We start from the raw sequence: 24,869 nt of genomic DNA on the forward strand, positions 1-24,869 counted from the left end.
GCTACATACACAATATTTAGACTTTTCTGCTTGTCTTCAGAGTTCAAATTAAGTAGTCACAAAGATTTTCAACATTGTGAGCCTTCTGCTCCACACAGGAAAAAGTGCAACTCCAGATGGGCAAGTAATTGGTTGGGTTTTTTTCTTGTCTGCATATTACACAGACTGGCTCAGATATTTTTAAAATGTAATTTCTTTGAGTAACGATGACCAAAATAGTGATTGCTTTATTTTAGCTTCTAAGATAGAAAATTTGCATGAGAATAGATCCAATATTGAAGTCCTCTTTTTTAGAAAGAATATTTCAATAAAGGTTTTCATGCTGGAAAAATATACCATTTTATACTTCATCTTCTGCTAGAATTAGAACTATTTCGCTTTCTCCCCATCTCAGACTCTTACTGTATTTTTCTGATGTTTTAGAAGGTGATTAGAAAATTATGAGATACTAAACCACTGATAGGCAACGAGACATCAGAGACTTGACATGTTCAAATCAATCTAGAGACAACACAGGTTTTTAGGTCAATGAAAGGAAAGACTGCAGCAAGAAGCCAGAGACCCCGAGGTTCATGCACCCTCCTCTGCCCTGCCCCGGAGCAGCTGGCACTATATTTGCCTTGTGTGCCAATCTGTCCCCACAAGGTGCCTGGAAACTACAAACAATACAACAAAATACAGTAGCCTGTGTCTCATTTTGCTTATCCCCTGTAGAAATGAAAGCCCAAGAAAGGAGCCTGTGTCTATAATCAGGGCCAACAGCCATCAGACATGACTTCAGCACAGCAGTTCCTGAAATAATCTTGAGACGCAAAGATCATTCGCTGCCAATATGTTCTCAGTATATTCTGTGCAATTTAATCTTAGCACCAATTTCAATAACTACGGCAATTTCTTGAACACCTAGGTCCCAAACTTTAAAGGATGTATAGATCAGAATCTGTAATATCTGACCACAAAAACCTGGAGTGGTAAATGGGAACTGTGAAATAGGGCACAATATTGTAAGAGTATATATCCACTGCAGTGCTAAGTATTCTAAAGATCTTTCATAAAGTGATTTAAGTCAGCAAACTTACTAAACTTTTCAGAGGGAAGAGTCTTTATTTCATCATCTAAATATTTGAAAATAGCTTGTTTCCCATCTTGAAGTTATTAAAATTTTAATGCCTAGTAAATTCCTGGGTCATAGTGCCACATATAGTTGAGAGATTCCTCAGCAGTAGCTGCCAATTCATAATTTGAAGCACTCTCCAAGTAACATTATGATTCTTTTCTAGAGAAGTGTGAGAACAGCACACCAGGATTGTCCTGGCCAGCACCATTACACTGACACCCCTAATAGGGTTTCTTTCTTTTGCTGAACCTGGTTTGTGGGTTCTGAAGTAGATAATGAAAGCTGGAGCTGCATTAAACAGTCTTATGTATGGCATGTAGTAATAGTGTTGACCCATGCAAAGGGGTAGGATAAGGCACTGGAGTATCCATCTCCTCAGTATTCCTTAGCTGCTGTTAATATAGAGAGTAAGAGAACAGATTTCCCTGTAGTTACTTGAGAAGTTTTAAGGAAGTGCTTACTTTCCGCATGGAGATCAGCAGAGCCAAGGCACTGTAACGAATGCAGTGGGACAGGTGAGCAGCAAGAACGAGGTGGCTCACCTTCACTTACAGTAGTGAACCAGGAACAAATCCAATACTGTCAGGCCAGTTACTATGAGAACATAGAAAAGTGGGGACAGGAGAAAAGCTGTCAAGTTTTGGGGGAGAAATAATCCTTTTATGAAGAACGGATGTGTTTCAGATATTCTTCAGCCAGTCAAAGAGCATATAACCTATTTTGTTTCTTCCCTGTTCTAGTGCTGATGAAAGATTTGATGCTACATTTCACACTAATGTTTTAGTCAATTCTTCAGGACATTGCCAATATCTGCCACCAGGTAGGCTGTTTTCATGTCATAAATTTGGATAACAGACTAGTTATGTATGGTATGGTGTGGTTTCCAATTCAGCATCAGTTCTCTGATATTTTATTTATCTAGCTAGCATCATCTGATAGTTTTAAGCCTAGATGTATCATGCATTACATAGTTTACACTTTTGTATGAAAACCACCATACAAGATAAATTTTTAATTGCAATTATGTAAATTCTTCTCTAATAATGCACAATTTCAGAATTGTGGACACAGAAAAAATATAAAAAATAAAAGCCCTTAATGTAGAAAGATATTGTTTATTAAAGCCATGGTAATGTCTCTTAATAAAAACTTATTTCATTGATTTAGCTGTTTCTTCTATTAATATGTGAACTTTACAATAAGAGGCTTAGTAATGTCTTGGATGTATCTTCTATTTGAAGTGATTCACCTCATGCTTCATCACAACGATTTTTAGTGTGAAAGGAAAGTAATCTGTATTTGATATTTATTGGATATCAGAAATATATTGCTGACTGTTGGATATATATCGGTGGAGTTCTGTTTCTGTTCCCAAACTCAGTATAATTCTTAGAATCAACTCTTTTAGAACTTAGAAATTTTAGAAATTACAGCAATAGATTGTACAGCAATTTTAGAAACTCTTTAGAATTTAGAAATTTTAGAAACTACAGCAAGAGAGCCAACTGCTTTCCAGACAAATTAGTTTTTTCCATCTAAGATCCCCAGAGGATTTCAGGGGTTTGCCTGTTGTTCTTTTGATTTAAGATGTTCCATTTGGTGGGGGGTTTTCAATTCAATTCTGAAAGCCGCTGAATGACAAGGCCTGACTCAACAAGTGAAAAATAAGAAGGTGGCTTTCCTGAATAAATCAAGATCATGTATATCTAGTAAAGCAGCAAATAATCTTTCAGGATTTCTTATTTTGTTCAGTAAAAGAAATGGGAGAAATAGATCGCATATTCTGCTTCATTTGTTTCTGAAATACAGTATCTAGAAATATGAGCTCTTCTCTAAATAATCTCCAACTGCATGCCAAAATGGAAGTGTAGTTCGAAAATTAGTTTATAACATCAATGTATTAGCAGTGTGGTTCTTTCCCTTTTCTATGACTGACTTTTGCTATTTACATGTCAAGACACAATTGAGTTTAAATACGCTTTACAAGTCAAAAAAAGAATGCACGATGTAGACAAAAGTCTGGTTACAAAAGGAACATGAAATTATGTGGGACAAACATTTAAATTAAGTGGTTTTGTCCAAAATCCAATCTAGGCATATTTAAAAGCTCATGCTACATAGATGTGCGCTGGTTTCCATTTGATGTTCAGAAGTGTAACCTGAAATTTGGATCCTGGACTTACGGAGGCTGGTCCTTGGACTTACAAATGCAAGAAGCGGACATATCTGGCTATATTTCAAATGGAGAGTGGGATTTAGTAGGTAAGCTCTAGATTTCTTATTTATACTGTGAACTTGTGGCCTTGTCTCCACTGCTGAAATGGATGGAATAATGATTGGGAAATGAAGACAGAAATTAAATTAATAAATGACCTAGGCTAGTGGCATTTGAATCTCTGAGAACAGAGGTAAGATAAAAAGCAACATTAAAAAGTAGGTGACAAAACTGCTGCTTGAATTCAGTAAGTATCTTTTCTTATCTGAGAAAAAATACTTAATTGGGAATTAAGTTTAAAGATTTACCTAGAGTAAAACTTAGAAAGCTACATTTATCCCTCTAAAAATAATCGCTACATAATATACAGTTTATTCACATTAATTTCTGGTTTTCTTTCTTTTCCCTCCTACACAGGAGTTCCTGGGAAGAGAACTGAGAGTTTTTATGAATGTTGTAAGGAACCCTACCCGGATGTAACATTCACAGTAACTATGAGACGTAGGACTCTCTATTACGGACTCAATCTTCTTATTCCATGTGTATTGATATCGTCACTTGCTTTGTTAGTTTTTCTGCTTCCAGCAGACTCGGGAGAAAAGATCTCACTAGGTAAATCCTTAATAGGATATTTTAAATATGACCAAGTCAAAAGAAGTTGTCCTTTTTAAAGTTTTTTTAGTGGGCGAGGAGGAATCGGTTGCGTGACCTATTCTGGCTCATGAGCTCTTTTTACTGTTTGGTGCAGAAGCTGTATGATGTACCCTTGCTCTCAGGTTAGGGTACACTGAAGTCGTGAAATGGAGAAATTCCAGCCAGCCAAACAGAAGTGTGACAATTCCCAACTACCTTTCTTAAGAAGCAGGGCTTCATTTTTTGATGTTTATTTGCTGAAGAAAAATCCCACATTCGCTGAGTAAAGATTAAGTTTACAAATATGCATTTAAACACTTTAACATGGAATTCTTAATATTTCCTTTTAATAGTGAATTGTACTAAGAACCTAAGGTGCCTTCTCAGAAAGATTGATTCTAACTGCTACTATTCTATTTTTTTTATAGCGAATTTTAACTAAAGTATGGGTTTGTGAAACAAATCTGATGGTTTTAGGTACTTAATCCTTAAGATGGATGTTAAATATTTAATGAAACTTTTTGCCTTGTACAAAACTGCAAATGCACTGTCTTCTCCTGAGTGAACATAGCTGTTCAAAGATAGAAACAAAACTGACATTTCTCCAGAACGTGGTTTAATTGAGTAGTAGCCTCCTTAATCAAGAAGTCCTTCCCCATATTTTAAGATTAATTCTTTGTTCCTAAATCCTTTTCCACTTGACAGTGACTCCCTATTATTTAAGACTAGTCCTGAGAAAAGAGATAAGTCTTGTTCCAAAAAGATGGGAACTCATCACTGAACAACACAAGTCAAACTCCAAAAATCAACAGTCAGGACTGCTCAGGCATAGCAACGTGCAGAACCCAACAGCTAATATCAAAAAGATATCAAAATCTGTCCAAGACAGCAGATCTGATTTTCAGGAATATTATGCATTACACCACCTGTAGCTTCCATGCCAATTAATCAAGTGTCATGTGGTCAAATACTCAAAATCACACCATGTTTCTAAAGCAGACAAGCAGAAAGAACTTTGATTCACCTCAGCTAATTAGCAAATGGTGATAAAAGCTGAGCAGTTACAAGGATCTAAAAATAAATATGTCTGTGCAAGCATTGGTACTAGTTTGGCAGCACTGCTACCCTGAACTTGAGGTAGTACAAGAAGGAATAGGAGTACCTACTAATGTGCTGGTGCAAGGGTAACAGGGGGACTGCATCTTGCAAAGGGCACGCCTTCAGATACATTTTCTGCTTTTTACTGCCCTGTAATTACAAGCTGCTGATCTGATTTCATACTTCATGTTTATCTTTCAGGTATAACAGTTTTATTGTCTCTCACTGTCTTCATGTTACTTGTGGCTGAAATTATGCCAGCAACATCTGATTCTGTGCCCTTAATTGGTAAGCTAACTATAGCATATACTCACTTTTATTTTTTGTCAAATGAGGTGCAGTGACTTTGCATGAAGGCCAGCAGTAAGACAAATTACCACCTCTACAAACGGCCTACTGCAGTTGAATTAGAAAAATGTTGCTATTTGACGAAAGGCTCTGAATGGTGTGGTCTCTTATACAACTTCTGTGTTCTCTGCTCTGAACAAAATAGAGAACCTGTTGGTGAATTTTGGGAAATCATAAGGGAGTCAAGTTTTACATGGAAGAAGCTGTTGCAGTTTTGACACAATTGGCCAGACATTAGGAATACAGAGCTAAACATGATCAAATCTTCCCACTGTAATTTCTCAAACAGTGAAACTTTTTAAAAGAAGTACTAGCCAGCCTCTACAATACTGGTGACAGAAAATGAGAGGTCAATTTTTTTCAAGGTTGCTTAGAAAGCACAGGTGCTCAGTTCCACAAGGTCAATTACTAAATCTAGCTACTACAGTTACTAATGGCTGCTCTTTCTGCTTTTGAGAAATCTCTCATAAGTGCCTAAAGTGGCACATGTACCATTACACTGGAAAAAGAACACTATGTATGCATGTATGTAAACACCCCTTATAATAGCTACAAAGCAATATCAGCTAAAGTATATTGTTGTAATTATCTGTTTATTTTGCAGCTCAGTATTTTGCCAGCACTATGATTATTGTTGGTCTTTCTGTTGTTGTCACTGTTATCGTTCTACAATACCATCATCATGATCCAGATGGGGGGAAAATGCCTAAATGGGTAAGGTTTGATTTTAATTCATTGTCCATTGCATAAATGCCTGGATCAGGGATGTGATAGAGTAGCTATTGACCCATGTTTACTTCTTACTGTTAAAAACTTATAAATACTTACTAAATGCTTTGTTTTGAAAACTAGTTTCACCAGAAATGAGATGTCCAGATATGTTTTGTGTGGTTGGGTTCTTAGAGAGTGTGTGTGTGTGCAAGAGAGAGAATGAATATACCTCAGCTTGCTTCTATATTCAGAATCTCCTTCACAACAGCTAGAAGCAGTTCAGAATTTTGCTAAAACCTAAATATAATTGAAGGTGATTTTCAAATAAGCTGCAGATGTCAAAAGTGAAACAGGTAGAAGGAAAGTGTGAGGTGCTGCTGGAGATTATAAATGCACGAAGTACACTAGCCTCAAGGTGCAACTGTGCAGCTGCTATCTATTTAGCTGCTGTGCATAAAGAAACATCAGTAGTCTAAAAAGCACTTGTTAAAGCTGGTTCTTAAAGTGGAAGTGAAACTTGCTCTGAAAATCCTCATCTTTACATCTCTGGTCAAGAACATCTGTAAAGCGCAAAGAAAAATTAAAGTAATTCTAAGCACACAAGTCTTTCTTTATAATGTACTTCTATGAGTGGTTGTTTTTCTGGAGAACATTGCTCTGATACTGGATTACTAAATATTGACGAGTATCATCAGCTAACTGTGCACTCTTCCTGACTTCACCCAGCTCATAGCAGCATCAGGCCTTACTGAAGATGGAAAGACCTTTCTTTTTTTCTCTCTCTAGAACGACGAGTTATTATTATCCTTACTAGCCAAAAAGAATGTGCATACAGCAGTGCCCCGCGGACAAGAGATAATGAGATATTCCCTGGGCTATTCTGGGGTAGTGACTTGAAAATAACTTTGAATTAAGAGAATAAAAGGTATCTATCCTTAGATGCATGTTTGATGACCTGAAGGGGACAAATGTCTAGTACTGAGCCAAACTTCCTCAGTAAACAGAGTACTTGAGGTAGAGGAGTGAGCTTTAGTGTCGATAAGCTGAAGTCCATTAAACATTATTTGGATACCGGTGAATTTTGGATCAGGCCCTCAGTTAATGTAATATCCTTCTAGGAGAAGCTTGATAGTGTAAATAGAGTAACAAGGCAAAATCTGCCTCTGGGTAGGATTTTTGCCTGGATATAATATCTACTCTGAGTGGCAATCCACAGTCAGAATAAATGGACCAAATCTAATATTAATTACAGTGTAAGATTTGCATATTGTATGAGACAATAATATTTAATTAGTGTTCTGGAAAAGAAACACTGAAATGAGCTCTTAAAATCTGATTGAAATGAATTACAGAAGCTGGCATCCGCACTGGAACAGTCTCTGGCTTGCCTACACTTTCTGTGAGGCTGGATTAAGACAATGTAGAAAACAATAAAATTATACACTCTGATTAAATCTGTGAAGTATTTTTTTTAATCAAAGTAATTTTATACATCTTTTCTCCATGCTGTATCCAGATCTGTTTTCTAAGATCTGCAGTCAACTGTCATGAAAGCCATATGAGAGCAGAGCCAAAACAGCGTAAAGCCTAGTTGTCCAGTCCAGTCAAGCAACTGTTTTAGCAGCCCCCTACAAACAGTAATGTAATCTAAATAATTTAATATTAGAACACAAATATGAGTGAAAGAATTGTAATATATTGACTACAATCTAAAGCAGCACTATGAAGACTATTAAAAGGTAACTCTTCTTCAGGAAGTTGTTTGGGGTTTTTTTATTAATTCATGGTTTGTAGTAAAGGTGGAAAAGGCTGCCGTCTTGCTGTTCAAGTGCAAGGAAAAATCAACACTACGGAGACCCCCATCAGAGGAGGGGGACTCCCGGTAGTGATAGCCTGAGGCAATCAACAACACTGCTAAAGTAAGAAAGCAGCCTCAGTGATTGGCAAATTAATCAGATGGAAAACTCTGGCACCATTTTCTAGAACTCCTCTGCAGACTAAGCAGAGACCATGGACCAGACAGTCACCCAGCCTGCAAAAATGCCAACAGTGCCCAAAGACAGTGGCTGTGTGAAGAAATGCTTATTCTCAAAAATTTTCTTTCAGACAAGAATCATCCTTCTCAACTGGTGTGCTTGGTTTCTGAGAATGAAAAGACCAGGGGAAGATAAAGTGCGTCCTGCCTGTCAACATAAACAGCGTCGATGTAGCCTGTCAAGTGTGGAGATGAACACTGTGAGTGGACAGCAATCCAGTAATGGGAATATGCTATACATTGGGTTTAGGGGGCTGGAAGGGGTTCACTGCACACCTACCACTGATTCAGGGGTGATCTGTGGGAGGATGACCTGCTCACCAACAGATGAAGAAAACCTGCTGCACAGTGGCCACCCCTCTGAAGGTGACCCAGATTTGGCTAAGATCTTGGAAGAGGTCAGGTACATTGCAAACCGATTCAGAGACCAGGATGAAGTGGAAGCCGTTTGCAATGAGTGGAAGTTTGCAGCCTCTGTAGTAGATCGGCTCTGCTTGATGGCTTTTTCAGTCTTCACAATTATTTGTACAATTGGTATTTTAATGTCAGCACCAAACTTCGTAGAGGCTGTGTCTAAAGATTTTGCTTAGCTCCTAACTACAGTCTTGATTCTCTGAAGTATGATATGTAGCAAATAAGAGCGTGTTTTTGTTTGATTGCTTGTTTTTAATGAGTATACTGCTTCTCATTGTCCGCTTTCTTTTGCCCCCTCTCTGGTCCTGAGTTCCTTTTGGAAGAGTGGCACCATTTCAGAAGGGAAGCCAAGGATTTCTCCCTGGCCTGCCTGTGTGCAGCTCCTCTGAGTGCTCTTCTGTGGGAGAGGCGAAGTGGCTGCAAGTCCCTTCAGAATGACAGGGCATTGCACCACTGTCTCTTACACATTTTTGAACTATTACAAAATAACAGGTAGGCAATGCCAGCAATGTCACTTCTTCCAGGCTTTGTTATAAAAGATAGAAGGTGGTCCATCTTAATTATTTGAATGAGTGATCATAAACACTTATGTTTAGGAGAAGATTAAATCCAAGTAGATAGAAGCTCAAACAGCAGAGAGAAAAGGGAAAAAAGTTTGCTTTTTCAGTTACTGCTTCTTACTGAGTTGTGGTATGTAGCTCTCCAGCTCACTCATAACCGGTCAGATCATAACTCCCTCCATGCATTTTAGATAGAGCATATGTGACTTTACAGAATTCTGAATTTGAGACACCACAAACCTGAAAGTTAAGATGATACACCACATAACTCATCCTTCTCTGTCTTTCTGGATTTGACATGGAACTTTGGCCTGAATTCTTAAATAGGCTTGACAGTAATTTTGCAGTGTTTACCACTTCTTCCTTCTCTCCAGTAAGACATTCTTTCAACTGGTGACCTTTTTAACTATCAAAAAAAAAAAAAAGGAGAAGATTTATGATGCTTTTATCCTCACTTGTTTAAAAAAAATAAATTAAAAAAATACACACACTTGTCTCATTACTGTTAACTGGATTCCAGTGTGGAAAAAGGAACTCAGTGTCTTGTACTGTACAGGTTTAAGAATAAATGAAGAATCTAAAGCAAAAAGAAGCCGTTAAATCCTGAGATTAAGGTTTTAATTTAAAAATTTAATGTTCGATCTGTTGTATGCTTAGCCTTTTATAGACCTCCTTCAGTTGAGTCATCATAACATGTCTTTACAAGAAAACGGCACCTTTTCTGCTCAGTTTATCATCCAAAGAGCACTAATGAATATTAAAGCTTTCTTGGGTCTGATATAAACTATGAACTGTATAAATATGTATTTATATATACACACTGCATATACATCCAAGGAAAGGTTAAGACTTAAATACAAATTCTCTTAAGTATAGACAGACATTTGCAAAGGCAAAACTAACAGTTCATCACTTTCTTATTTCTGATTCTGAAACTATCCTGTCAAAATATGCTTAGTTTTCACGTGACTTCAGTGTCTTAATGAAAAGGGCTGACCAGTGATAAAAATGACAGAAGATGTGGGGGAGGATTACTTTAGCACTGACAACTTGCTTTATCCTGCAGTATCCTGACTTTTTGGCTGAGGTCTTCAGAGACACAAATGGAGGCCTGTGTTTTACTGTGAAATAAAATCAAGGCCTCCCTTTATCTCTTAAACTGGATTAAAAAAAGGTGACTGAAATGTACTAGGTACCATGACTCTCTAGGTAACAATTTCCTTTCGAGGGTCTGCTCCCCTGAAAGCGAGGAGAATCAAATTTCATGTAAACCAAGCCCAAAGTTAACACAGGTACAGTCCATCACATAAGTGAACACCTTGCTCAGGTACCTTCATGACAGAAAAAAGGATAGGAGAAGTGAAAGGAATGGAGGATATTTCTCACAGTTTGTGAACTGTGTTTTCATGAAAGTTTATTCAGAATCTCACACTGCAAAGACATGAGCAAAGCATTCAAATCCTTCTTGAAAGCTTATCTTGAAACAAAGTGTTTGTGAGTTATCTGTGAAGGAGTTACATTTGCAGGAACAGTTATTAAGAACTAGCCATGCAGTAATTCCTGCAAATAGTTTCGAGTTTGTATACTGCATATCAATAAGAAACTACGAGCCCAAAATCTGAAATGTGAGTTTTGTTCATTTGTGAATATCATATCATGTGGCATGTGCTGTTCTTCTGAGTCATGTTTCTAGACGAGGCTTCCTGATGTGAATGTTGATTTGCATTTGTATTGTTTCCTTCTGCAAGTATCCCTACGTAGCTAGAATGTTCCATTTATTGTTTGTAAAGTTTTGAGGTCTTCTTGGAGAAGAATTTTTCAAGAAGAAATGAAGACCTTTGAGGACTACCTTGTACAATGGGACACAACTATTGCAATCGTAATACATGACACATGCAATATAGGAAGAATAAGAGTACCCCTCTTTCCACCAGAATCCATTTACAGTATCTGTAGAAATCACCTTGTTAAATACAGGAGTTCTTTACAGAAGGATGGAGAAGGCAATTTACAATTTGGCAGTAAACTCCACTATCAATGACAGACATGCCTACGCTTAAAAACTGGAGACTGGTATTTAGCCTTTAGGGAAGTCCTGCCAAAGTCTGTAACACTGAGTCTGTAATACTGTTGAAGTTTGTAATACTGTCAGCAAATCCCAGGTGTTAGACAAAGTAGCTGTAAGACACCAGCATCATGCCTACACTACTGCCTTTGTCATGGGCAGGATTAATGAAAATGCACCAAGGGGACAAGTGAATCCTGATTTTCCTACTGTTAACACAACCTATAAACATTTGGTAATAAGATTATTATAAATTTTAAATACAACAGTGACAACTTCTCACTTACGTTATTTTGCACCCGTGAGTTAAATTTTCCTATAACTGAGCTGAGCAAAATTGGTATGTTTCTTGTCAAATTGTGTGCGTCAAATATATTTGTGTATGCGCTAAACAATATTTTGATCTAAATGCTGGGAAGAATATTTATTTACAATTCTGGGCATAGAGATGGAAACTAAATACTGTATACAGTATGTGTATATAATATTAAAGACTACATATTGGTGGTAAGGATCTGTTATGATCTTAAGAGTCCAGAGAGAGGATAAGCAGGTGGTGTACCACAACTAAGCTATGACTTGTCTGACAAATTCAAAAGCTCAATCTAGAGCTCAGCTGTCATGTATAATACTATGTGTGAACAATGTATATTACTTTTTCTGGTTTTATATTGAATTGTATTGAATATTTTAAAAATTTTTTAATATTTTAAAGATTTTATTTAAGTGTTAATGCCAAAAGAGTTCCAAACATAAAATTTTAAAAGGTTAGTTTTAAATACAGATAAATTATTTAAACAGTATTTAAAATATTAAATTATTTTATATAGGAATTGATAATACTATGTAAGACTTTTTTTAAAGGTTTCTTTAAATTCTCTTTACATTCTCTCTAGCTGCAGGATGTAATCTCAGTTCACCTGTGACAATTCAACTTTTCACCTTCTATAACAAAAAAAGAAGGTAAACCAAAGTCACGGATTTTCTTTCCTTTGTTACACTATTTTTTACATTAAGAAGCATTGCATAAAGGGCATTAGAAAGAGATGTTGCATCTGTCAGGTACTGATTGTCATATAAGCAATTCAATACCTTTTCAGTCCAGTACAAATAAAGATTTAGATCAAGAGACTTTTGATTCTTTCTCATTTTGCTAAGATGGAAGCAAACTCAAGCAGTAGAAAACATGAATAGGCATAAAAGAAAAAAAATGTCTTTGGATATATCCGTCTGGGATGACAAAAGTCTTTGATAATTAAAAATACACTTACATCCTCCTATCAAACCAGTCCCACACTAAACATGTATTACTTCAGTCTTATGTAAGTGATCAAAGTTAACCAAGTAGGACTGAAATACCTAATGCTTTGGACTGGCCTCAGTGCCAGTATTAATTTACTTTTTGAAGTTTAACGTAGAAGAGAGAAATGAGAGAAAAAACAAATCCATACCAGCTGAATAAACTGTTGGTTTTGCCAGCTGCAAATTTTGTTTGTTGGCTACTGGTGAAAAAACTCTCAGGCATCTAGGTGGTTTATATGCAGACTGAAAGCTGCTGCAATTTATGAGTTTATACATAAGCAGATCCAATCCATTGCCCTGTGGGTGGCAATGTCCATCAGAGCGGTGGGTCTTGTGGCTATAGAGAGTAACAGTATCAGCCATCCAGTTTTAATCCTCTGAGAACAATCACAATCTATTTTCTCTTCAGCCAAAACTGATTTCTTAGCCTAACCTGATGATATTAAAATATCAGTAAATCTTAAAAGGCTGCAAACAGAATCTGCATGTTACGGTAAATCTAACTTGGTAATCAAACAGGATCTTAACAGGACTACAGCCACAAATGAAAGCCTTTCCACTATTACCGATTTTTACATTGCTTCTGCAGCTTAAAAGAAAACCTTAATGCTTATGTAACATTTATTTGTGATATTAAGCAATTTGCAGGTGATGGCATAGAGAGATCTCACACTCCAGTCTCTCATGCTCCAATAGCCACATTCAAAATCGCAGTTTATTAACAGAACATGAAAATATTCAAGTCTGAAACTTAGCATCAGTGTCTTATCTATACCCTCACTGTAAAGGTATCACTAGTAAATCACTGGATTTTCAGAACAATAGTCTGTAGTGACTTGTCCCTGTAATAAAGCTATGCAGGAATAGCAGTTTAAACTCCAAAATAATTTGAACTGTCTGCATATTTTCCCTTAAAAAACCCCAAAACCAAAACCCAACAAAAATTTAACAGCGGTGACATGATATAATACTACTTTGGAGCATGCATACATGAGAATAACATCCATAGAGGTTTTCCTCTTAACTAAACAATTCAGGATATAACCCAGTGCCTCAGTGCCCAGGAAACACAGAGAAATCTTTCTACTGAGTCCAGAAATCTGGCATATCTGTCCATCAAACCTCACAATTATCATTTATGCATTACTCTGGTTGATGGTAGGCATACAAATGAATTAAGAATAAGCAAAATACTAAAATATAAATATTTATACTAAATTTGCTTTAGTCTTACAAACCAAAAATCTGCACCCCAGAGCAAGATATATGCACAGTATCCCTCAGGCAGTGTTATCTTACCTCTCTGTACACATGGATTACATACAGCTGTGAAACATTCCCATAACAACTCTTGTTACGTTACTCCCAAAAAGGTGGTGGGATCAATAGCCCAACTGAAGTGCATTTACACCAATGCACGCAGTGTGGGCAACAAACGGGTGGAGCTGGAAGCCACTGTGCAGTGGGAAAACTATGATACAATTGACATCAGAGAATATGGTAGGATAACTCACACACCAGAGTGCTGCAATAGATGGCAACACGTTCCTCAGAAGGGATTGGCAAGGAAGAGAGGCAGTGGGGTAGCCCTGTGTGTTAGGGAATGTTTTGATTGTCTAGAGCTTAATGATGGTAATGACAGTGTCGAGTGTTTATGGGTTAGAATCAGGGGAAGGCTAACAAGGCAAATATCATGGTGAAAACCTGCTATAGACCACCCAACCAGGATGAAGCAGCAGAAGAAATATTCTATAAGCACCTGGGAGAAGTCTCACCATCACTACTTCTTGTTTTGATGGGGGATTTCAACTTACCAGATGTCTGCTGGAAATACAATGCAGCAGAGAGGAAACAGTCTAGAAGGTTCCTGGAGTATGCAGAAGATAACTGCCTGACAGAGTTGGTGAGGAAGCCAGCTAGGAAAGGCACCCCACTAGACTGGTTTTTTTGCCAACAGAGAAGGCCTTGTGGGTGATGTGATGGTTGGAGGCTGTCTTGGGAACAGTGATTATGAAATTACAGTTATCAATTCTTGGAGAAGTAATGAGAGGGCGTCATCAGAACTGCTACCTTGGAATTCAGGAGGGCAGACTTTGGCCTGTTTAGGGGCTTGGTTGCCAGAGACCCTTTGGAGGCAGTCCTGAAGGGCAAAGGAGTCCAGTAAGGTTGGACATTATTCCAACGGGAAGAGGAAAATCTTAAAAGCACAGGAGCGGGCCATCCCCATGTACCAGAAGACAAGCCAGAGGGGAAAAAGACTGGCCTGGCTAACAAAGAGCTTTGGCTGGAACACAGAAAAAAAGGAGTATATAACCTTTGTAAGAAGGGGCAGGCAACTCAGGAGGACAACAGGGATGTCATGTCATGAGGTTATGCAGGGTGAAAATTAGAAGGGCCAAAGCCCAACTAGAACTTCATCTGGATACTTCCATAAAACATGGTAGTTCCCAAGTTGACTGGAAGTTAGCATGCTGTGACACCCGTCTGCAAGAAGGGCTGGAAAGAGGATTCAGGGAACTACAGGACTGTCACTCTGACCTCAGTGTCAGGGAAGGTCATCTTGAGTGCCATCATGTAGCACATACAGGACAACTAGGTGATCAGGCCCAGTCAGCATGGTTTTATGAAAGGCAGGTCCTGCCTGGCTAACCTCATCTCCTTCTATGACAAGATGACCCACTTAGTGGATCAGGGAAAGGCTGCGAATGTTGTCTATCTAGACTTTAGTAAAGCCTTTAACACAGTATCCCACAGCATTCTCCTGGAGAAACTGGCTGCTAATGGCTTGGTTGGGTGTACTCTTTGCCGGGTAAAAAACTATCTGCATGGCCGGACCCAAAGAGCTGTGGTGAATGGAGTTAAATCAAGTTGGTGGCTGGCCACAAGTGGTGTTCCCCAGGACTCAGTACTGGGGCCAGTTCTGTTTAATATCTTTATCAGTGATCTGGACAAGGGGGTCAAGAGCACCCTCACTAAGTTTCTAGATGACATCAAGTTGTGCAGGAGTGTTGGTCTGCTTGAAGGTAGGAAAGCTCTACCAGAGGAATCTGAGCAGGTGGATCGATGGGCTGAGGCCAGTTGTATGAGGTTCAACAAGGCTCAGTGCTGGGCCCTGCACTTGGGTCACACAACCCCATGCGACACTACAGGCTTGAGGAGGAGTGTCTGAAAAGGTGCCTGTTGGAAAAGGACCTGGGGGTGTTGGTCTATGGCTGGCTGAACATGAGCCAGCAGTGTGCCCAGGTGGCCAAAAGGCCAACAGCACCCTGGCTTGTATCAGAAATAGTGTGGCCAGCAGGACTAGGGAAGGGATTGTTCCCCTGTACTCAGCACTGGCGAGGCCACACCTCGAATACTGGGTTCAGTTTGGGCCTCTCACTACAAGAAAGACATTGAGGGGCTGGGACGTGTCCAGAGAAGGGCAACTGGTGAAGGGTCTAGAGCACAAGTCTTATGAAGAGCTGCTGAGAGAACTGGGGTTGTTTAGTCTGGGGAAAAGGAGGCTCAGGGGAGACCTTATCACTTGCCACAACTACCTGAAAGGAGATTGTAGCAAAGTGGGTGTTGGTTTCTTAAGTAACAAGTGATAGGACAAGAATAAATGGCCTCAGCTTGGGCCAGGGGAGGTTCAGATTGGATATTAGGAGATGCTTCTTCACCGGAAGGGTTGTCAAGCATTGGAACAGGCTGCCCAGGGAAGTGGTGGAGTCACCAACCCTGGAGGTATTTAAAAGTTCTGTAGATGTGATGCTCAGGGACATGGTTTAGTAGTAGTGCTAGGGTAACCATTGGACTCAATCTCAAAGGTCTTTTCCAACCTAAACAATTCTATGATTCTACTGTACAAGAATTCCTGTTTGAGAGTTCATTTGCTGACACAGCACATTCACGGCTCCCTGTTCTTCCAATTTCTGGCCAAGTGAAACCTAATTAGCAGACTATTTTGATCAGAAGAAATGTTACAGGATCAACATTCAGGAAGAGTATGTAAGTTTAATCCTTGACTCAAGAGAGACTGTAGTCACAAAATTTGACATTATCGTGCCAAGTTGCACACTAGAAGGAATACACTCCAATTGAATATTCATGCCAACACTGCAGTGCACATATGCCTGCCGCAGCGGAGGAAGCCTTCACAGATGGCAGCAGCACACTTGCACAGCAAAGCAGGCTCGCCAGTTCCACTGTGTGGCATGAAAAGTGAGTAGGGTTTCCTGGTTCTTCTGACTATGTAAGCGGGTACAATGAAAATATATCATCTTCACTGGTTAGTGCTTAGCTCAGCTTGTAAGATATTTCTTTCTCTTGATGAGATAATAATGTGAGAGACTTGGAAATCATGGGTTGCAACACAGTCCAATTGGTCTTTTCTTAAGTCTATCAGAAACTGGCTTAAACTGGACTAAGCTGAAACCAGGTTAATGATATGCACAGTGGTTGTAGCTCCTTCTTTTCTAAACTAGTTTTAAAATCTATTGAATTTAAACTGCTGCATCTTTCTCTGCAGTCGAGGTTAACATTCATTATCCTGTCTGTAGTTAGCAAAGACCTGCTGTAACACTGCTTAATGATACTTTACACACAGTCCATGTTGTTTATAATTGAAAGTATCTGACAGTGAAGAGACTAGAAAGAAACAAGGACAAGCTGCCAAAGGATTGTATCTTTTAAAATAAACTGTAAAAGGCAAAAAGGGCATATGAAGGACTGGCAGAGAATGGAGGGAGGCAGGTTTGATATCATCATCAACAGAGAGCTGCGACATCATCAGTACCAGACCTGTACACCACACCCAGCCAGGCATAGGAGAGTTTCTTTGACCACCAGCAGCTGAGCAACAGCCTGTGCTGTTTGTGCCAGATGGGGGCTGAGGGAGGGCAGGTCACCCTTACTGGGGACAGACCAGTCACAGGTGGCAACACTTCAATTTAGGTCCTTCACATACATGTGCAGAGCCTCATTTGTGACAGTCTGAACTGCACCTCATTTAATGACATAACACATGCAACGGTCTAGAGCTGGTCACAGCCTGAAGCCCTTCTGTCCCTTTTATCTAACTCAGAGAACATCTCCCTACCCCCCTCTATATCTACATGTGCGTATGAAGTCTGCTTCTTCAGGGAGACAGAGTTAAAACAGCGTAGTCAAAGATGTAAATAAACACTTGCAAAATATTCTGAAAAATTTATGCAGAGAAAATGTATATGTTACCTCAAAACCAGTATGGTTTCTGTTGCTAAAAATATACTGGAATTCATAGCTTTCCAGTAGTTTTTCAGTTGCAATAATAAGCCAGGGTTTTTAGTATGGCAGCTGATAAATGAAATGGGGGTAGGTAACAACCTTCTTGCTGAAATTTTGAAGCAATCTGTGCAGGTTGAAGGGGGTATAAGTGAAAACTCCTACGGTCAGTGCAGCTTTTAGCCCTAGCACACTATAGCCTGTCTTTTAAAGAAGCTCACTGTTCATTTGCAATCATTTAATGGATTGTTCTGTGCATCCAACGGAAGCCAACCCATAATGAATGGCACTGCAGCAATCTAAAGCCTCTAACCTCAGTTCTGAAAGACTGGATTCATGCCCACTAAGTACAATAATAAAAGCCCATTTATTTTCTCATGCACTTTCTCTAGTGTACTGGAAAATGTCCTATCTACTTGCAGCAACAGAAAACCCACACAGTGCAAATTCTGAGATTTTCATCTGCAGACATTGGTTTTATCGTATTTTATCAGTAACCCCACATCGGTATAAATGACAGGAGATTTAGCCCAATATTATATACAAAATACACCTTTATTTTGCAATTTCTGCAAATTCAAACACTTCTGCCCCTTGCACCAAAGGCCCCAAGAACAGTGGTATCATGCACAGCAGGCAAAATAATAACAGCAACAGAAAGATGTTTTATTAGAGCTCAACATCAGAACTTTTTGCATAAAACCACAGCACTTTCTGAATTGCAATATTTGTTGCCTTTGATACACTTACTTTAGATCATTTGGGCTCAAAAATAATCTATTCTCCAGTTTTTTGAGATATCAGATATGGCATTTTTCATGTCCCAATTTTCTCATTAGAATGCAGCATGTTTGGTCAAAGAGCTTTCATTACTGATAATTTTCTTAAGTGGCCTTCACCTCCGGTGAGGGTGGTGAATGCTTTCTCTTGAACAGAGTTAGTATGGCAACTTCAGTAGCCTTTCCATAATGCCACAAACTGCATAATTGATTTGGGAAAATGAGCTGTTAGGGAGAATCATGAGGTTAACAGGTACTCCACACTATTTTTCTCCAGACAGTAGCAGCACTGATTTTCCCACCCACTTGACAAAAAATAAAAACACTTTAAGAAACTCTTCCTTCAAGTTACCTGACACACATGCCTATGCCCCAAGCATATTTTCTTCCCTTAACTTCAGTAGCATGAGTGAACGCAATAGACTATAACCCAGAGTATAACTATTATTACAGGATTTTTTTTATTTTTAAACTCTCCTCTAGCCTAAATGATGAAAGCACAGAGTAGCTAGAACCCAAAACATGTGACAGCAGACCAAAGCTAGACAAGCAGATGTACGTAAAGAAACTGGTGAAGCAAGATGTATTTTTCAACCCAAAGAGTAGTTCAAAGGAAACTGTAAGGCAGTAAACTTTCAGTTCCCACACCGCAGAGGACTTAGTCTGCTTCTGTGACACAGCAGAGCATGAGCTCTTGCTGAGTCAAAAACCTGCTGAAGATATATGTGTGGAAATGCTGGCCTGCAGTCAGCAGTCAGCAAAGTGAGTCATATTGCCATTTGATACAAGCCAATCTGCAAGGAAGAGGCAAAGACTAGGCAGAACTTAAGCAAAGGCAAAACTCTACAGGAAAAAAGTTCAACCCTTTCTCCAAGAGCTTTTCCTCTTTGCCTATCCAGCTAACGAGACTCCCAATACAGATGAAGAATACTCTATCACAGTGTATTTGGAAAGGCTTTATGTACATTTTTTTTTTTTTTAAATAAAGGAAAATATGCACATACAACCATAATGGAAAAAGGATTTTTTTCTAGATAAAGTGTGAGCAAATTTCATTTACCTGTAGTTCACTGGCTGTAGAGTCTAGGGCAAGAACCAGAGCCAAGGCAAATTTAACCATTTAATGTCTGTTACTATATACTACCTCAATATTGAACAAAATCTTTCTTTTTTTTTTTTTTTTTTGTCTAAACTGTAAAAGCTTTAAGCTTTTCAAACAATTAAGTTTTAGGTAATACTTTCAAAACAGTTTAAAATTCTGAAGAACCTCAGCCCAATTTTCAAAACAGATTTGCACACTTAGATCTGAAGGGCTCATATTCTCAGAGGCAGCTGAATGCTTTTAAGAATTTGGATCAAAAACATTTTTGAAAATACAAGTCTGGTGAACATTCATTTCCAGTCAGAAAGTCACTACATGAAGCCTACTAAAGAGCTTAGGTAGAAAGAAGTCACACAATTACTGGTGGTGGTCTTAGTGCAAATGTACGAGTGTGTTGTGTTATGAGCAGAGCTGGGCAGCAGGGTGGTACTGATTATACACTGATCATTATACACCTTCTGACATGAATTCCCCCATTGCAAATGCTGCTGGAGTTATACCAGATGTACAGGTAAGAATTTTCCCTGTTAATGAAGATGGTCTTTCAGAATAGCTCAAGAACTTCCATCTGGATGACCCATGCCTCTGAAGAGATAAACTACATTTACTACAATTGCCAGTAAGGTTCTCAGGACAGGGAGTTTCACTATTTTCTCTTTATTAATATTTTTTATCTATTATAAGGAAATTAACTCAAAAAGATCAGGGAACTGAAATGGAAAGGAAACCTTAGGACTTGTTATTTTTATATATGTATATTTATATATATAAAGCGCCTATCACCATATTGATAAACATTCTTTGGAACCATTCTGACAGCAGAGGTAAGAACAGGAGTCAGCCTGTTAGTACCTCAGCACTTCTGTTTCCAACATACACTAGATCTACAAATACTAAGACGACAAGTCATATGATATGCCCAATACTGAAACTTGCTAAACGACTGTAGCTATTTCATCCCAATTTCATCAGAATGCCCAAACCAAGCAATGAAAACCTAAATAAGCCAAACTCTTCTAACAGCCTTATCACACAATCATTATTTGTGCAGCGTTAGTTTTATGGTTGGACCTGATCTTAAGGGTCTTTTCCAACCTAAAATGTTCAATGTTTCTATATTTCTGGTTCCAGAAGATGACACGCACGCTAACAGCGCTCCATCTTTCATGCGTTCAAAATACACGCAGAACCTGTGGCATTTGGTACCTGTTTGAAACACACAACTCTCTGCCTCAGCTTTGTTCTGCTACTTCTCCACCTTGCTTCTCACTTGATCCTGTCACACTACATCCCAGGACTGAATAAAGATCAATCCCCAGGGTCATGATACTGGCTTTAAATATGAAGCAGAATTAACCTGAAGTAGAGCAGAGAGGACAACTAGCTACTGCTTACACAATGTACACTCACTGCTCAAATTACCCTGAAGAGACTTCAGACTGCAGCACATTGCTTTAAAAAGTTGATCACTGAGGTTGCTTACTCTTGCGAGCTGCTCTGAAATGACAAAAACCTAAAAACTAGCTGGTCAAGATGAGAATGGGAGTATTTTGCTCTGAAGAATAGGGGAAGATGGAAATAGGGTCGTGCTCATTGGGAAAGACAAATGGGACATGAAGAGTGATTTAGAAGTCCTCTGAAATCAGAACTACGAGAAGCACCAGCTATGGCGGGGACAGCCTTCCCTTAACAGAAACAGCAGGACCAGTGCACTATAAGATGTTTGGAAACTTTTAATTACTATAACCATTTAAGTTGTACATGGTTTCTATCAAGAGTTCAGAATAGTGTGAAGACCACAAGTTTAACAAAACCGATGTCCAATTATGGGTCAAACTTTCAAGAGCACATGATGCACATGATCTAGATCTCAATAGGTTTCCAAGAGTTTGCCTTAGTAGGAAAGAGAAGGGGGAAGAGATAATGAAGAAGTACAGTAAAAATCTAAAAATAAGGGTTTTTAGAAACAGATATGCAACCTCCTGACAAATCATATCTGCAAAAATGTTCAGCCCCCCTGGCTGATGAGTTGCAATCACAACTTGCTGATGAGTTACAATTGCGTTTGTATGACAGGATTGCCCCATGAAAAGAAGCACATTTTGGGGAAGAAATTCCTGAAACTATCAGAAGGTCTATTTGTTTTTTATTTGCAACATTGTTTCAATTATTGCCCACATGACTGTGCCTAATACTCATTAGGAAAGCTATTTTTTCTTATTTTACTGAAACACTTGTCTAACTTGCAAGGCAAACTGAGAGACTGCTGATTCTGCAGAGGCAACAAATCAGAATTGGGAAAGATGTCCTCCTGGAGGATATTCTAAGGAAATGCCTGAGCAACACTTGCAATCAGTCTGTACAGAATTATTGCGAGTGCTTGTGTTGGTGGGTTTTACACCCTGTCCCTCCTTACAGCACTGCAGTGAGCACAGATAAGCTCTCCTCTAACCTGGTGTACCTCCTCTTTGTTCTGTGGCTTCACAGTAACTGATAGCCTTGTATGGCCTAACACAACTGGTACTTACACAGATTTGTAAGAAACCCACAAATGGTTCCTGGTGGTATTTATTAGCTCCTCATATTTACTGTGCGTGTTACTGGCATCTATATTTAAAATGGCAGCTGCTGGGCTATCAAGCCTACTTTCTCTATGGGAAAACCCTTTTAATCTCTGGTGAGAATAGCCTAATAAAATATACTATGTGTACTGATAAAAATAGAATGTCTATACCATCATACAAAAGAAAGGGATTGAGTTCAACTTCATGTAAGGCTCTTGTAACTCTTAGCACACTGTTTACAGGAAGAGTAAGTGAGCAGGAGTGCTCCTGCTTTCAGAAAGAGATAAGAGTATAATGCCTTTAGCAGAGACCGATTATTGACTGGCTTCCAGATGCTACTGCCTTATAAATAGCTACCTTTATGATAGGAATTTATTACTGTAAACTAAACTGACATATGTCTGAAAAGAAATTTACTCAATTAAAAAAATGTTAGGGAAGCAAGCTCATTTCATCAGGAAAGGATGTAGGTTGGGAGTATTCTGAAATACTTCAGAGTGAAAATACAATCTGTGCATTAAAAAAATTACGTAATTGTACCATTTCCCTGTGGAATACCACACACTGCACACAAGAGAAACATCGCAAGGGTGGAAGAATATGGTACAAGTACAGTGTTATTAACCAGAAAATTTCTGTGAACTATGTATGTGAAATATTAACATCAAGAAGATACTTAAAGCATATAGAAATAGTTTTTCTGTCAACATATGAATTATTTATAGCATTAAAAAGTTGTTATTATGCACATACAAATTTTATTTGGGCATTAACTATTACTTCACTACTCTGCTTAAAATTCTGCCCACACCTACAATTGTATTATCCATTTTTATGATTCACAGCTGCCAGCAGTCCTTGTTGGAGTAATATCTGCAATGTAGTCCTAGTGCTGAAGCAACTGAAATGGCAGATTTACCTTTCAGCTCCCAGAAAAGAACTTCACAACCAAATAGGCAGCATATTATAAGACATGCCTGGGAGCTAGTGTGATGAAGTTGTGAAGGAAGTTAAAAGAAAGGGGGGGAAAGTACATGAATTTCAGACAAAACGAGAGACTAAACACTACAGTATGACCTAATCTACTCCCATAATTCTCCTTTTCCTTATTTTATCATTGCAGGGATTTTCTTATGATTTAGCTGAGTCCTATTATGTCTAGCCTTGTCCCTTCCAAGAAAACATCAGGGTCTGCTACTAAAATTAATGGCAAAACTTCAACTGTAAAAGAACTGTAGAGCAGAATTAACATGTCAGTATAGATCTTTGATGTAAACTTAACCACAGGATTTCGAACATTAAGACTGAGAGATACCACCAGGTAAGGGAGATAATCTTGGGTAGGTTGTCAAGCTTACTATGAAACCCCTTGCCCCCAACAAACTCTCCTTCTAACTCCAATAATTATCTCCAATCAAGAAGACAGTGATAAATAATCAAGCTTGTGAAGTTGACAGGTCTTCAAAAAAGCCACTATTATTCTGTCTACAGTCCTGTTTGTTTCATTGCTGTGTTAATGACAGTTTTCTGTTCTGGCAATTTAACAGTTTGTTAAATGGTACCTATGTGACCTGGCAACGTAAAACTTAGCAAAGTTATTATTTTTCACATGTAATAAAAACAAACTGAAAATTTCTGAGGTACAAATCTATTTACATAATTCTATCCTTTACAGAAGCTGTTTACATGATCCTGAACAACCTCTGTATGTTTTGCAAACTTCTAATATACTCCTCTTTTATCCATGCCTGTAGTATTTACTGCACAGTAATATCTGGATTTTAATAACTCTGAAGTGAGAAAACATATTGTACACATTGTACCACTCCGCTCATATATTCAAGAGCACTTACTTCTAAAAAGAGCAATCCAAAATACTGTCAGACATGCTCAGTTCAGCTGCTTTGAGTGTGGTTTAGACACTGTGGATTACATGCTTGATTTAAAATGAGGGAAGTGGAACCAGGGCATCATAAGAGCACAGTGATGTTCTAGTAAGGTTTTTGAGCCTCATTTTCAGAACTAGAAAACCCTACAACTGCGTCACACCAGCACAGGTGCAATTACTTGCTGTGCCAGTGGCTGCTATCAACTGAGCACGTGATGTGTTCAGGCACACTTTTACAACTGGAGTGTGAATATGGTCACCTGTACATGCAAATCCTTCAGAAATATCAAAGCTGCAATAAATTTACTTGTGTCCTATTCCCACATACCAGCATCAGAACCCCCGAGATCAGAGAATCCTCCAGCCCTCCTAAGTCAGAAGTGACATTTTAGTCTGAGTATTATGAAGTTATCTGAGCACACTGTCTCTTTTCCTCTTTTGAAAACTAAACCACAAAAATATTTTCATTTCCTACGACTTTCACAGGATACAGACTATAGCTTGTTTTGTGCCATCCAGTGACACTATACCTGAGAAAGACATCACCATCTCTTAATTTCTAGGATCACCTTAACTCTCTCTGAAAAGGGACCAATTCCACTTCTCTTGAGAGCTATCATCTGTATTAATTTGAAAGTCAAAAAGTTCAGTCAACTATTAGGCCAACATTTTAAAGGCATCCTTAAAAACAGAATACTGCAAACTCAAAAGAGTACAGCTATCATCAGGACAACTAGGGATAATTATTGCAGCCTCTTCCCTTCAATGCAGAATTTACCTGCAAACTCTCTCCTCAC

The 24,869-nt window shown here is 38.5% G+C and overlaps 1 protein-coding gene across 3 annotated transcripts in view; it reads left to right on the forward strand.

Annotated features, from left to right (window-relative positions):
- LOC141965571 (neuronal acetylcholine receptor subunit alpha-7) overlaps positions 1-12,345 on the forward strand; it is a 45,393-nt gene extending 33,048 nt beyond the window's left edge. For all 3 annotated transcript variants that reach the window (XM_074917339.1, XM_074917341.1, XM_074917340.1), the window contains 6 exons: positions 1,858-1,937; positions 3,212-3,379; positions 3,750-3,944; positions 5,265-5,351; positions 6,016-6,125; positions 8,229-12,345. In XM_074917339.1, the coding sequence (XP_074773440.1) occupies positions 1,858-1,937; positions 3,212-3,379; positions 3,750-3,944; positions 5,265-5,351; positions 6,016-6,125; positions 8,229-8,747 (1,159 nt within the window). In that variant the 3' untranslated portion in view covers positions 8,748-12,345. The remainder of the gene's footprint in view (positions 1-1,857; positions 1,938-3,211; positions 3,380-3,749; positions 3,945-5,264; positions 5,352-6,015; positions 6,126-8,228) is intronic.
- The last annotated feature ends 12,524 nt before the right edge of the window (positions 12,346-24,869 follow it).

This window comes from Athene noctua, chromosome 13 (assembly GCF_965140245.1).
Source record: "Athene noctua chromosome 13, bAthNoc1.hap1.1, whole genome shotgun sequence".
Classification (NCBI taxonomy): domain Eukaryota; kingdom Metazoa; phylum Chordata; class Aves; order Strigiformes; family Strigidae; genus Athene; species Athene noctua.